Source organism: Osmerus eperlanus, unplaced genomic scaffold, assembly GCF_963692335.1.
Source record: "Osmerus eperlanus unplaced genomic scaffold, fOsmEpe2.1 SCAFFOLD_827, whole genome shotgun sequence".
Taxonomy (NCBI): domain Eukaryota; kingdom Metazoa; phylum Chordata; class Actinopteri; order Osmeriformes; family Osmeridae; genus Osmerus; species Osmerus eperlanus.
The window spans coordinates 1-12,042 of NW_026911936.1; the positions used below are offsets into that span (position 1 = coordinate 1).

General features: G+C 51.8%; 2 protein-coding genes and 1 long non-coding RNA gene across 3 annotated transcripts; 2 read left to right on the top strand and 1 right to left on the bottom strand.

Annotated features, from left to right (window-relative positions):
- The first annotated feature begins 437 nt into the window (after positions 1–437).
- Positions 438–2,737, top strand: LOC134016788 (stonustoxin subunit beta-like). Its single transcript, XM_062456084.1, has 3 exons — positions 438–507; positions 1,064–2,294; positions 2,523–2,737. Exons 1-2 carry the CDS (start codon positions 438–440, stop codon positions 1,609–1,611), a joined length of 618 nt encoding a protein of 205 aa, XP_062312068.1. The 3' UTR covers positions 1,612–2,294; positions 2,523–2,737.
- Positions 2,738–2,812: 75 nt separating this feature from the next.
- man2b1 (mannosidase, alpha, class 2B, member 1) lies at positions 2,813–10,430 on the top strand. Its single transcript, XM_062456085.1, has 23 exons — positions 2,813–2,981; positions 3,251–3,353; positions 3,635–3,808; positions 4,309–4,502; positions 4,594–4,726; positions 4,922–5,067; positions 5,286–5,485; positions 5,650–5,770; positions 6,007–6,085; positions 6,180–6,289; positions 6,461–6,568; positions 6,803–6,919; positions 7,025–7,207; positions 7,434–7,531; positions 7,611–7,731; positions 8,071–8,189; positions 8,543–8,644; positions 8,768–8,855; positions 8,932–9,012; positions 9,184–9,405; positions 9,521–9,664; positions 9,945–10,053; positions 10,224–10,430. The coding sequence occupies exons 1-23, from the start codon at positions 2,841–2,843 to the stop codon at positions 10,325–10,327; spliced, it is 2,997 nt and encodes a 998-aa protein (XP_062312069.1). The 5' UTR covers positions 2,813–2,840; the 3' UTR covers positions 10,328–10,430.
- A 779-nt stretch (positions 10,431–11,209) lies between these two features.
- On the bottom strand, positions 11,210–12,030 carry LOC134016790 (uncharacterized). The gene is made up of 2 exons (XR_009929640.1): positions 11,933–12,030; positions 11,210–11,556 (listed from the first exon to the last, which is right to left on the bottom strand). It is a non-coding gene; the product is annotated as an uncharacterized LOC134016790 (long non-coding RNA).
- Positions 12,031–12,042: the final 12 nt, after the last annotated feature.

Genomic DNA, 12,042 nt, shown 5'->3' on the forward strand with positions numbered 1-12,042 from the left:
GGCCACCCCTCTACCTCTCCCGTCACCCCTCTGTCCCTACACCTCTCTCTTCATCCCTCCATCTCTGCTCCCCATCACCCCTGCAGTGTTGACATTTCACTGGCACCAACCCCAGACCTCGCAGAAAGGGGATCTCTCTCTCTCTCTACCTCTTTCTACCTCCATCCCTCTCTCTCTTTCTCCAGCACACACAATACCGCCCCACTCTCTCTCTTTTCTCTCTAACACACAATTGCCCTCTCTCTCTCTCTCTCTCTCTCTCTCTCTCTCTCTCTCTCTCTCTCTCTCTCTCTCTCTCTCTCTCTCTCTCTCTCTCTCTCTCTCTCTCTCTCTCCCAACATCTCTCCTCCACCTCTCCTAATGGAGGGCAGGCTGAGAGCTGATCTGGGGCAGGGAGCCTGTGCACAGCTCATCCATCTTTGATAAGTGTGACCGTTATGACAGCCAGACACATTGTCCTCCTGATGTCATACTCCACAGACAGGAGTCCGGAGAGACTGGCACCAGGCAAGCATGATGTAGGTGTTCATTATTCAGAGGCTCGATTAAGGCCCCTGTGTGTGTGTGTGTGTGTGTGTGTGTGTGTGTGTGTGTGTGTGTGTGTGTGTGTGTGTGTGTGTGTGTGTGTGAGAGAGAGAGACAGAGTGTGTGTCTGTCAGTAAAGGATTAAGGCCACATGTGTCATATTTCCACTAAGACCAAATGTCAGCGCTCACCACTGTTTGTCCTGTCCAGACAGCCCCATTGAAGAGTGATAAGACTCTCCCTCCCTCCCCCCCCTCTCCCCTACCCTCCCCTCCCCCTCCCTGCCTCCCTCCCTCCCCTCCCTCCCTGCCTCCCTCCCCTCCCTCCCTGCCTCCCTCCCTCCCTGCCCCCCCTCCCTGCCTCCCTCCCCTCCCTCCCTGCCTCTCTCCCTCCCCTCCCTCCCTGCCTCCCTCCCCTCCCTCCCTGCCTCCCTCCCTCCCTGCCTCCCTCCCTCCTCTCCCTCCCTCCCTGCCTCCCTCCCCTCCCTCCCTGCCTCCCTCCCTCCCTGCCTCCCTCCCTCCTCTCCCTCCCTCCCCAGACTCCTGCCACCTGTCCCTGGACCCAGACACGGCCCACCCCACCCTGGTCCTCCTGGAGGCCCCCCAGGGGGCCCACTGCGGTGAGGAGCCCCAGACCTACCCCCCTCACCCCCAGCGCTTCGACAGCGTGGCCCAGGTGCTCTGCCGCGAGGGCCAGTTCGGCGGCGCCAGCTACTGGGAGGTGGAGTGGCGTGGCAGCGGCTGGGTGGACGTGGGCGTGACCTACCGGGGCATCGGACGCAAGGGCGGCGGGAAACCGTGCCTCCTGGGGCGCAACGAGAACTCGTGGCGCCTGCGGTGCACGCACGCCGGCTACGCGGCCTGGCACGACAACCGCAAGACGACGGTGGCGGCGCCGGCGTGCCCGCGGATCGGCGTGTTCCTGGAGCGTCAGAAGGGGGCGCTGTCGTTCTACGGCGTGGCGGGGGAGGTGATCCTGTTGCACACGTTCCGCTGCCAGTTCTCCCAGCCGCTCTACCCAGCCTTCCGCCTAGAGCTGGACTCCACCATGCTCATATGCCCCCTGGAGGGGGCCAATGCTCCCTGACACACACACACATTAACACACACACATTAACACACACACATTAACACACACACACATTAACACACACACATTAACACACACACATTAACACACCCACACACACATTAACACACACACATTAACACACCCACACACACATTAACACACACACATTAACACACACACACACACATTAACACACACACATTAACACACACACACACACATTAACACACACACATTAACACACACACACACACATTAACACACACACATTAACACACACACACACACATTAACACACACACATTAACACACACACACATTAACACACACACATTAACACACACACACATTAACACACACACATTAACACACACACACATTAACACACACACATTAACACACACACTGAGAAACACTACTTGGAACTGATTTCTCAGAACAACAAAAAATGAACCAGTCGTTGAACACTGCCCAGATGTTACCAGACATTGTAAACAGTTTTTACCCTTACAATCCAAACCCCATGTCACTGTGACCTTGACATTGTTTGCCTGGTATTTCTTGTCCACACACACACAAACACACACAATCCGGAAGCTTACTATACTGGACTACTACTTTCTGACCAATCACGATGAATCATGATTATTGCCTCGACCAAGTAAAATACCTACTCGATATGTTAAAGGTTACCTATTGTTAACCACCAATGAAGTCAGAGCCGGCCCAAGCCTTTATGGGGCCTTAAGCAAAATTGATTTGGGGGCCCCTCAGCGTCGCTTATCGTTGCCGATTTAAAAAAAAGTATTTTTTTTTTTTATTACATTAAACTGTAATTTAATGTGCTCTTGGGGCCCCTCTGGTGGCCACGGGGGCCCTAAGCAGCCGCTTAGTTCGCTTATGCCTTGGGCCGGCTCTGAATGAAGTCAATTCCACCAAAACAATTTAAATATATGATATTTCGAGGGAAACCAAATTACCTCTGTCTTTGTATGATAATGTACCTTTCATCCTCTTTTTCTCCGTCTATCTTTTTGCAAATGCAAGTGTAACGTCTGTGAACATGTTATAGTTGTAGGCTGTGTCAGTGAAATTGTTGTAATTAAAAAACGTTTTTTTCCTAAATATATTATAAAATATTTTTGGTCTAGTGTTCTATCTTACGCCGTCCTTCTAAAAAAAAAGAGTATTTGTCTTGCCCATACTTGGTGGGGAAGTCACGTGACAGCGCGGAACAAAAACAAATGTCATATGATTCGTGTTCACTTTCCATGATGGCGGTGGCGACGCGTCTGTGCCTCTGGGTCGCCTTGCTGGTCCAAAGCGGAGTTTTCTGCTTCCCCATCAGCCAAGATCCCCAAGAGAGTCCAGCCTGTGGGTACGAAGTAAGTTGTATTTCAAAGCTGGTGCGGTTTACTTTCAATTTCACTATATACAGATTTGTTTTATCGTTCTCACTTTTTGATCTGATACTTCCCGTATGCCTCAAAGTTAAAGTGTGTGCATCTTCTTTTCCGATTTCTGAATGTAATTATTCTATTTGCGCTCACTTAGCATAGAGTATCTAAATAAGATAGTTCCTTACTTCCGCGGTGTGTGTGTGTGTGTCTCTATCTCTCTCTCATTGTGTTTGTGTGTGTGTGTGTTTGTGTAGTCATGCCATGCAACGAAGCCTTCAATGCTGAACGTCCACCTGGTTCCTCACACACACGACGATGTCGGTTGGCTGAAGACGGTTGACCAGTACTTCTACGGAGGTCAGTTAAACACGCGCCCGAACACGGTACTCTCGTGACACGAGTATAAAGGGTATAAAATTAACCAGCGGTCACTGTAAGACATACATTTTAGTTGTAAACACTGGATTGCCTGCGTACTGTTATAGCGCGTGACATTGTTTTAAAGTGTTCGGTTAACAGTTAGCCCAGACACATGTTTTACGACTAAGACTGTAAAAGTTATAGGGAAAATATTAAAGATGTCACAGGTGTTTCACCTGATGCCACCGGATCCTGTGTGTGTCTGTGTGTGTGTCCAGACCGTAACAACATCCAGCATGCGGGGGTCCAGTACATCCTGGACTCTGTGGTGGACCAGCTTCTGAAGAACCCTGACCGGAGGTTCATCTACGTGGAGACGGCCTTCTTCTACCGCTGGTGGAAGAACCAGCCATCCAGCATGCAGCAGACAGTCAAAGAGCTGGTCAACCAGGGTACGGACACTCATCGCAGCCCTGCGAGGGTTACACCACCAGCTAGCTGGTCAGCTGGTTACTGTCACGTGACCAGCTGGTTACTGTCACGTGACCAGCTGGTTGCGGTCACGTGACCAGCTGGTTGCGGTCACGTGACCAGCTGGTTGCGGTCACGTGACCAGCTGGTTGCGGTCACGTGACTAGCTGGTTGCGGTCACGTGACCAGCTGGTTGCTAGGGGTGCAACAATTCAACAAGCCCACGGTTTGGTTCGGTTCGTTTTTTTGGGTCATAGTTTCGGTTTTGGTTTAATTTCAGAACATGCACTGCATGGGTGTGAAACGTTAAAAATAAACACTGCCATCCTCTCACCCCTCCTCCACCCCCACCTCTCCTCCACCCCTTTACTCCACCCCCACCCCTCCTCCACCCCTCCACCCCCAACTCTCCTCCACCTCCACCTCCATCTCTCCTCCACCCCTTTACTCCACCCCCACCCCTCCTTCCCTCCACCCGCAGGTCGGCTGGAGTTTGTGAACGGGGGCTGGTGTATGAGCGATGAGGCCACCACTCACTACAGTGCGGTGGTGGACCAGATGACTCTGGGGCTGCGCTTCCTCAACGACACCTTCGGGGCGTGCGGCCGCCCCCGCGTGGCCTGGCACATAGACCCCTTCGGCCATGCCCGCGAGCACGCCTCCATGTTCGCCCAGGTGGGGAACGCACTCTGACTCAAGCTAAGCTCTCTCTCTCTCACTCACTCACTCACTCACTCTCACTCTCGTCCATCTTGTTCTCCTCCAGATGGGTTATGACGGCTTCTTCTTTGGTCGTCTTGACTACCAGGACCGTGATCGTAGGATGCTGGCCAGGGAGCAGGAGCTTATCTGGAGGGCTTCAGACAGCCTCCCCTCCCCTGCCGCCGACCTGTTCACTGGTACACTCACACTCACACTCACACTCATAGGTACACATATATATGTACACAGACCCCCCAAATCGTAAACACAGAGGTACACACATATATATGTACACATACACACACACAGGTGTTGCTGTTTACCAGAAACCTCGAATCCAGCTAAACCTTGAACCTCTCGTTGACCTCTGACCCTTCTCCCGTTACCCCCAGGTATCCTCCCCAACGGGTACAACCCCCCTGAGGGGTTCTGCTGGGACCAGTCATGTGACGACCCTCCAATCAGGGACGACCCTGACCTGGAGGACTACAACGTAGACGATGTGGTTTCCCGCTTCCTGACCATTGCACGTGCTCAGGTTAGACACACATACACACAGTGAACACACACACACACAGTGAACACACTCACACACACACACAGTGAACACACACACTCACACACGTCAGGACTGCAATCATTTGTCGGAAAACATACACCAGGACTATAACTCTGTCAGTCGAATCTGTGATGACTCTGATGACACACACACACACACACACACACACGTACACACTCCCTCTCTCTCTCCTCCAGTCGTTGGTCTACAAGACCAACCACATCATCATGACCATGGGCTCAGACTTCCAGTACGAGAACGCCAACCTGTGGTACAAGAACCTGGACAAGCTGATTCGCTACGTCAACGCCCAGCAGGCCAATGGCAGTAACGTCAACGTGCTCTACTCCACCCCCTCCTGCTACCTCCAGGAACTACACCGAGCCAACCTCACCTGGTACGCACTGCAAGCCTGTCACACCCAGGGGTGGACCAGGACGTAGACTGGACCAGCTGGGCTAGGAGGCTGGGTTTATCATTGTTCTCAACATCACATCACTTTTCTTTTTTTTTCTGTCCCTCCCTCCGTCTCCCCCCCCCCCCCCCCCCCCCCCCCTCCAGGGCTCTGAAGACTGATGACTTCTTCCCCTATGCTGATGCGGCTCATGACTTCTGGACGGGCTACTTCACCAGTCGGCCCGCCCTCAAACGCTACGAGAGACTCAGCAACAGCTACCTGCAGGTCCTCTCTCTCTCTACCTCTCTCTCTCTCTCTCTCTCTCTCTCTCTCTGCCTCTCTCTCTCTCTCTCTCTCTCTCTCTACCTCTCTCTCTCTCTCTCTACCTCTCTCTCTACCGCTCCCTCTACCTCTTTCCATCTCTCTACCTCTCACTCTCTATATGTCTTTCTCTTTTTCAATCTTTCTCTCTCCCTCTTCATCTTTCTCTGTCAAACCAACAGTGTGTGTGTGTGTCTTAGACCTGTAACCAGTTGGAGGTTCTAGGTGGGCCTCTGTCCAGACAAGGTGTCTTTGGAGCAGGAGACAGTGACACCATGAGTAAGTACACCGTTTCCTGTCACACTGCTACAAGCCTGACCCTGATTGGAGGACAGCCGGGGTGACGGACAGTGTTCTGTTCTCTGATTGGCAGAGAAGGCCATGGCCGTAGCTCAGCATCACGACGCCGTATCCGGAACGGAGAAGCAGCACGTTGCCAACGACTACGCCAGGAGACTGGCCAACGGCTGGAAGCACTGTCAGGTGTGTGTGTGTGTGTGTGTGTAAGATAGAGATAAGATAAGATGTGTGTATGTGTAAGATAAGAATGCAAGATATTCAATGTTTTGATTCTCTCTCTCTCTGCCTCTCTGCCTCTCTGCCTCTCTGCCTCTCTCTCTCTCTCTCTCTCTGCCTCTCTCCCCTCTCTCTCAGGTGTTGGTCAGTAACACTCTAGCAGGTCTAACTGGTTCGTCTATCCAGCGTGTGTTCTGTGACAACCTCAACATCAGTGTGTGTCCCCTCACCGAGTCAAGCAAACAGGTACACACACACACACACACACACACACACTCATGCTCACACATACTCTGATCTGCATTCATGAACTGAATGGGCTCGATGACTGTTTCTCTCTCCCTCCCTCTCTGTTCAAAGTGAATGTGTACAACCCTCTCTCCCTCTCTCAGTTCTCAGTGAATGTGTACAGCCCTCTCTCTCCCTCTCTCCCTCTCTCAGTTCTCAGTGAATGTGTACATCCCTCTCTCCCTCTCTCAGTTCTCAGTGAATGTGTACAACCCTCTGGGTCGGGTGGTCAGCTGGTCAGTCAGGCTGCCGGTTAACGGGGCCTCCTACACTGTGTCAGACGCCAGCGGAAACACGGTGGACAGCCAGGTGTGTGTGTGTCCTCCCTTTCCTCTAGGTGTGTGTGTGTCTGTGTGTGTGTGTGTGTGTATCTGTCTGTGTGTGTGGTCACTAACTGCCCCCTCTCTCCTCCAGGTGGTCCCAGTGTCCAGGGCAACCCAGGACATCCGCATGGACAGAGGACACGCCATCAACGAGCTGCTCTTCCAGGTGGAGGCTCCCCCTCTGGGCTACACCACCTACTCTATCTCCCTGCTTCAGGACGGGCCTCCAGTGGCTCCGCCGTCACCCAGGGCCCCCAAGGCCATAGAGAACAAGGTAGGTCTCTTTTTTTTTTTTTGGTCCGCACCCAATTTCATTACACAATTACATAAAAAAAACTATACATGTTATTTATCATGTCGTAGACATGACAAGTACAGTTAATTTAAACTGACCACCTAAAACTAAGAAGATTGGAATGATTTAAGTTGGGGGTTGTGTGTTTTGCTCAAGTTGATGGCTGTCGTTGTGCTGACCTGTGACCCTCCCTCCTGACCTGTAGTTCCTGAGAGTGACCTTTGACCCTGACACCGGCCTGCTGAGCAGCCTCAGTAACCTGGAGACCAAACAGACCATCAAACTCACACAGAACTTCTACTGGTCAGTACACACACACACACCTGCCTAAGTAACCTAACAGACTGCAGATTGTCAAACTAACACTGTGTGTGTGTTTCAGGTACAATGCCAGTGATGGCCGTAACTCAGAAAGTCCCCAGATGTCAGGAGCCTACATCTTCAGACCCAACTCCTCCACCCCCTTCATCATCAGCAAGACAGCCAAGATAGAGACGCTGCAGGTACACACACACACACTCACTCACTCACACACACACACACACACACACACACACACACACACACACACACACACACACACACACACACACACACACACAGTATCTCAAAAACTTCAAACATATATTAAGAACTATCTAATATGTCTCCTCACCTCTGTACCTCCTCTCTCCTTCCTCTCCTCACGTCTCTCCTCACGTCTCCTTCCTCTCCTCACCTCTCCTCTCTCCTTCCTCTCCTCACGTCTCTCCTTCCTCTCCTCACGTCTCTCCTTCCTCTCCTCACGTCTCTCCTTCCTCTCCTCACCTCTCCCCTCCCCTCCCCTCCTCTGGGTGGTTCAGAACTCGGTGGTTCAGGAGGTGCGTCAGAGCTTCAGCCCCTGGGTGTCCCAGGTGGTGCGTCTGTACACCCACAGCAGAGCCCTGGAGTTGGAGTGGAGCGTGGGGCCGCTGCCTATAGGGTGAGGGGGGGAGGGAGGGAGAGCAGGTCCTATATGCTGCCTATAGGGTGAGGGAGGGTGAGAGGGAGGGGGAGGGAGAGGGAGGGAGGGAGGCGGAGAGGGGGAGCAGGTCCTATACGCTGCCTATAGGGTGAGGGAGGGGGAGGGAGGGGGAGGGAGGGAGAGCAGGTCCTATACGCTGCCTATAGGGTGAGGGAGGGGGGGGGGGAGGGAGGGAGGGGGAGGGAGGGAGAGCAGGTCCTATCTGGTGTGAAGTGGGTGGACTTGCAGAGTGAGAACACCAGGGGGCAACAACACACCACCACAATGGCTTCATCGTGTGTTTCACTCATGACTATCTTCTCCCCCCCCAGTGATGATCTTGGGAAGGAGGTGATCACGCGTCTGGACAGCAGCATCAACTCTTCCGGATTCTTCTACACAGACTCCAACGGCAGAGAGGTGCTGGAGAGGAGGTGAGGAGTATGTGTGTGTGTGTGTGTGTGCCTGCCTTTGACCTGACACAAAAACTGCTATATTTATATATACTGTAAATCTACAGTATGGTTTGTTTTACATCCTGTGTGTGTGTGTTACAGGAAAGACTTCCGTCCTACCTGGAATCTGAAGCAGAGCGAGCCCATCGCTGGCAACTACTACCCTGTCAACTCCCGAGCTTACATAAAGGTGTGTGTGTGTGTGTTTCTGCAGCATGCTAGCTCCTCCCCTGACCTCTGACCCCTGACCTCTGTTGTGTGTCCAGGATGACTCAGAGCAGTTGACTGTGGTGACGGATCGCTCTCAGGGAGGAGCCAGCGTTCAGGACGGCTCTCTGGAGATCATGGTGACGCACAGACACACACACCATACTCTACCTCTACAGTTGTCCTCTACACAAACCCCACACACACTTGTTTTACATTTACACACACACGCACACATACTCTACCTCTGCCTTCTACAGTCGTCTTCTATACAAACCTCCCACAAACACACTCTCCCCCCGTCCCCCCAGCTCCACAGACGTCTGCTGTACGATGACGTGAGGGGGGTGGGGGAGCCCCTGAACGAGACGGGGGAGTTCCTTGAGGGGCTGGTGGTCCGGGGCCGCCTTCTCCTCTCCCTCAGCCCCCCGGAGCAGGCGGCTGACACACACCGCCCCCTGGCCCAGCAGGAGGTCCTGCAGCCCCTGCTCACCTTCACCCCGGGAGAGCTGCACCCCAACACCAGACTGGAGGTGAGGAGAGGAGGAGGAGGGCTAAAGATGGCTAGTAGCTTGTACAGTTTTGACCCGAACACTCATCATCCACCATTCCATTCTCTCTCTCCCTCTCCTCCTCCTCTCCTGGTAGTTCTCAGGTCTGCAGGCTGCGCTGCCCCCTGCTGTCCACCTGCTGACAGTGTCCCAGTGGGACAGAGACTCAGTGCTGATCAGACTGGAGCACCAGTACCAGGCCTGGGAGAGCAAGCGCTACTCCCAGCCTGTCACTGTCAACCTGCAGGTTAGACACACACACACACGTTCATACACACACACATACATATTATGAGCCACACACACAAACACATTTACATTTAGTCATTTAGCAGACGCTCTTATCCAGAGCGACTTACAGTAAGTACAGGGACATTCCCCCCGAGGCAAGTAGGGTGAAGTGCCTTGCCCAAGGACACAACGTCAGTTGGCATGACCGGGAATCGAACTGGCAACCTTCGGATTACTAGCCCGACTCCCTAACCGCTCAGCCAACATCCCCCCCCCCCTCTTTTCTCTACCTGCAGAAGTTGTTCTCCACTCTGGACGTGCTGGGCGTGTCCGAGATGAACCTCTCGGCCAATCAGTATAAGGAGGATATGACCCGTCTGGACTGGACGCCAGAGACAGGTAGAGAGACAGGTAGAGAGGAAAGTGGAGAGACAGGTAGAGAGACAGGTGTAGAGACAGGCAGGTAGAGAGGAAGGTAGACATACAGGTAGAGAGACAGGTATAAGACACAGGTAGAGATATCGTAGTGATGACCAGAACAAAACCATTGTGTTGCGTTTGACCCTCAGGTGAGGAGCCCCTGCAGAAGCCCCTGGGAGACCCCTCTGTGTGGGAGGTGACTCTGAAGCCCATGGAGATCCGTACCTTCCTGCTCCGGGTCAGGCACAGATAGCCAATCACCAACCTGCATTCCACACCGCGGGCCAATGAAAACAAACAAAAAAAGAATCAATCGACCAATCCGCTTTCAGCTTTCGATTGTGACTTCACGTGTTGCTGCTGGACTTGACCAGAGACGATAACCTCTATGAGATACCGTCGCTTTACTTAAAACTGTTTTCAAAAGTTTCCACTTACAGTATGATTTTGTTTTCTTTGAAGTCGTATCTTAAGGTCATACAAAAGTGCTCCAATGTTCAACATCATCTTTGGTTCAAATGAGTGACTTCTTGCCCATGATTTCCCTGTCGTAGAAAGATTCTGTTCTGGAGATGCAACTGTTTTCTGAAGCTGCCTAAAACATGAATATTTAGCAAGTTCACATTTCAGTTCCCCTTCAAGTGCCATGTTTCCAGATGTTCTCCAGACTTCCTGTATCGTGACCCTGCCGATAGATCAGGAATGTCTGTACGCAAACCTTTAACAAAGGTGGCAATATTCCAGCTTTCTTTGTTTAACTTCTTTGGTGTTTCCAGGAAAGACCTGTCTTGTGTCCCACCCTGTGTTTCTCTGCTTTTTAAAGAATAACAGAGAAACACAACTTGATTTTCGGTGACACAATCCCCCTTTTCTCTGGAGGAAGAATCTTCTGCCACATGCTGGAAGTGGAAAATGTCTCCCAGTTTTACGTCTGATCATATTGGAGCATGTCTCTGACACGCTGCGTGACCGGTCCAATATCTGTGAGCTGTGTTCCTCACCGGTGCCGCTGCTGTGGGACTACATTTTGCTGAATGACAATCGATTTCTGTGTTGATCAATAAACACCTGAGAAATAAAACCATTTGAAGAACAGGAAAGCAGAGTCCGCACTTTGATCACACGCACGCTTGAGTTGCCATAAGGACTTTATTAGACCGCTACAACAGTCATAAAATAAAACTGAAATAAAATGTCTCCTGTAGCCGTTTGTGGTGCGTTGCGAACATCCATGGGTCAGTACTTCTTCCTGATGCAGTGGAACACAGAACACAACCTCTCAAGGTTCTATTCCAGAGTTCTGAAGTGATGTCATCCACTAGAACTGAACCCCCCCCCCCCTTCCAAAAACAACAAAACAAAAATAGACAAGATAAGTTTTTACAAAGTGAAATTAAAAGAATGGAAGCATCACTCCATCTTTTCTCCATCTGTCTGGATGTCGTGGGAGTAGCAGCATTTTTCGCCGTAGTTGCATGTGCCCTGAGGGATGGGAGAGAGGGGGAAACAGAAAGTTGGTGACTAAACAGATGGCATCGCCTAGCTGTGTGCCTCGTTGACACTATAAGGGGCAGATTACAGTCCATGGTGTGTGTGTGTGTGTGTGTAGCAGTGAGAGCTAGTGTTAGCATGTCACTTGACCTGCTCCACCAGAACAGAACCAGAACAGTACCAAAACAGTACGAGGTGTCCAGACCTGGACAGTACTTTAAATAAACAACTTTTTACATAAACTGTGGTTCCAGCAAAGAAATTAGTTGTTGTTGTCAGAGTAGTCCTGTACAGTCCTGGGGGTGTTGTGGTGAATGTAGTCCTTGTTACTGTGCAGTCCTGGGGTGTTGTGGGTGAAAGTGTGTACCTTCCTGAACTTCTTGCAGGGGTAGTTCTTGAGCTGGGAGGAGTCAGTGATCTGATGCTTCCTCTTGTTCTGGCCCTGTTTCCTCCCTGCCCTCCAGGGCTCCCTCAGTG

What these genes read in the sequence shown, in the direction of transcription:
- LOC134016788 (XM_062456084.1), top strand. Translation starts at nt 438, where the DNA reads ATGACAGCCAGACACATTGTCCTCCTGATGTCATACTCCACAGACAGG. An exon ending in TCCGGAGAGACTGGCACCAG is followed by an intron (nt 508 to 1,063) that starts GCAAGCATGATG and finishes CTCCCTCCCCAG; the next exon opens with ACTCCTGCCACCTGTCCCTG.
- man2b1 (XM_062456085.1), top strand. Translation starts at nt 2,841, where the DNA reads ATGTCATATGATTCGTGTTCACTTTCCATGATGGCGGTGGCGACGCGT. An exon ending in TGACCATTGCACGTGCTCAG is followed by an intron (nt 5,068 to 5,285) that starts GTTAGACACACA and finishes TCTCTCCTCCAG; the next exon opens with TCGTTGGTCTACAAGACCAA. An exon ending in ACGGCTCTCTGGAGATCATG is followed by an intron (nt 9,013 to 9,183) that starts GTGACGCACAGA and finishes CCGTCCCCCCAG; the next exon opens with CTCCACAGACGTCTGCTGTA.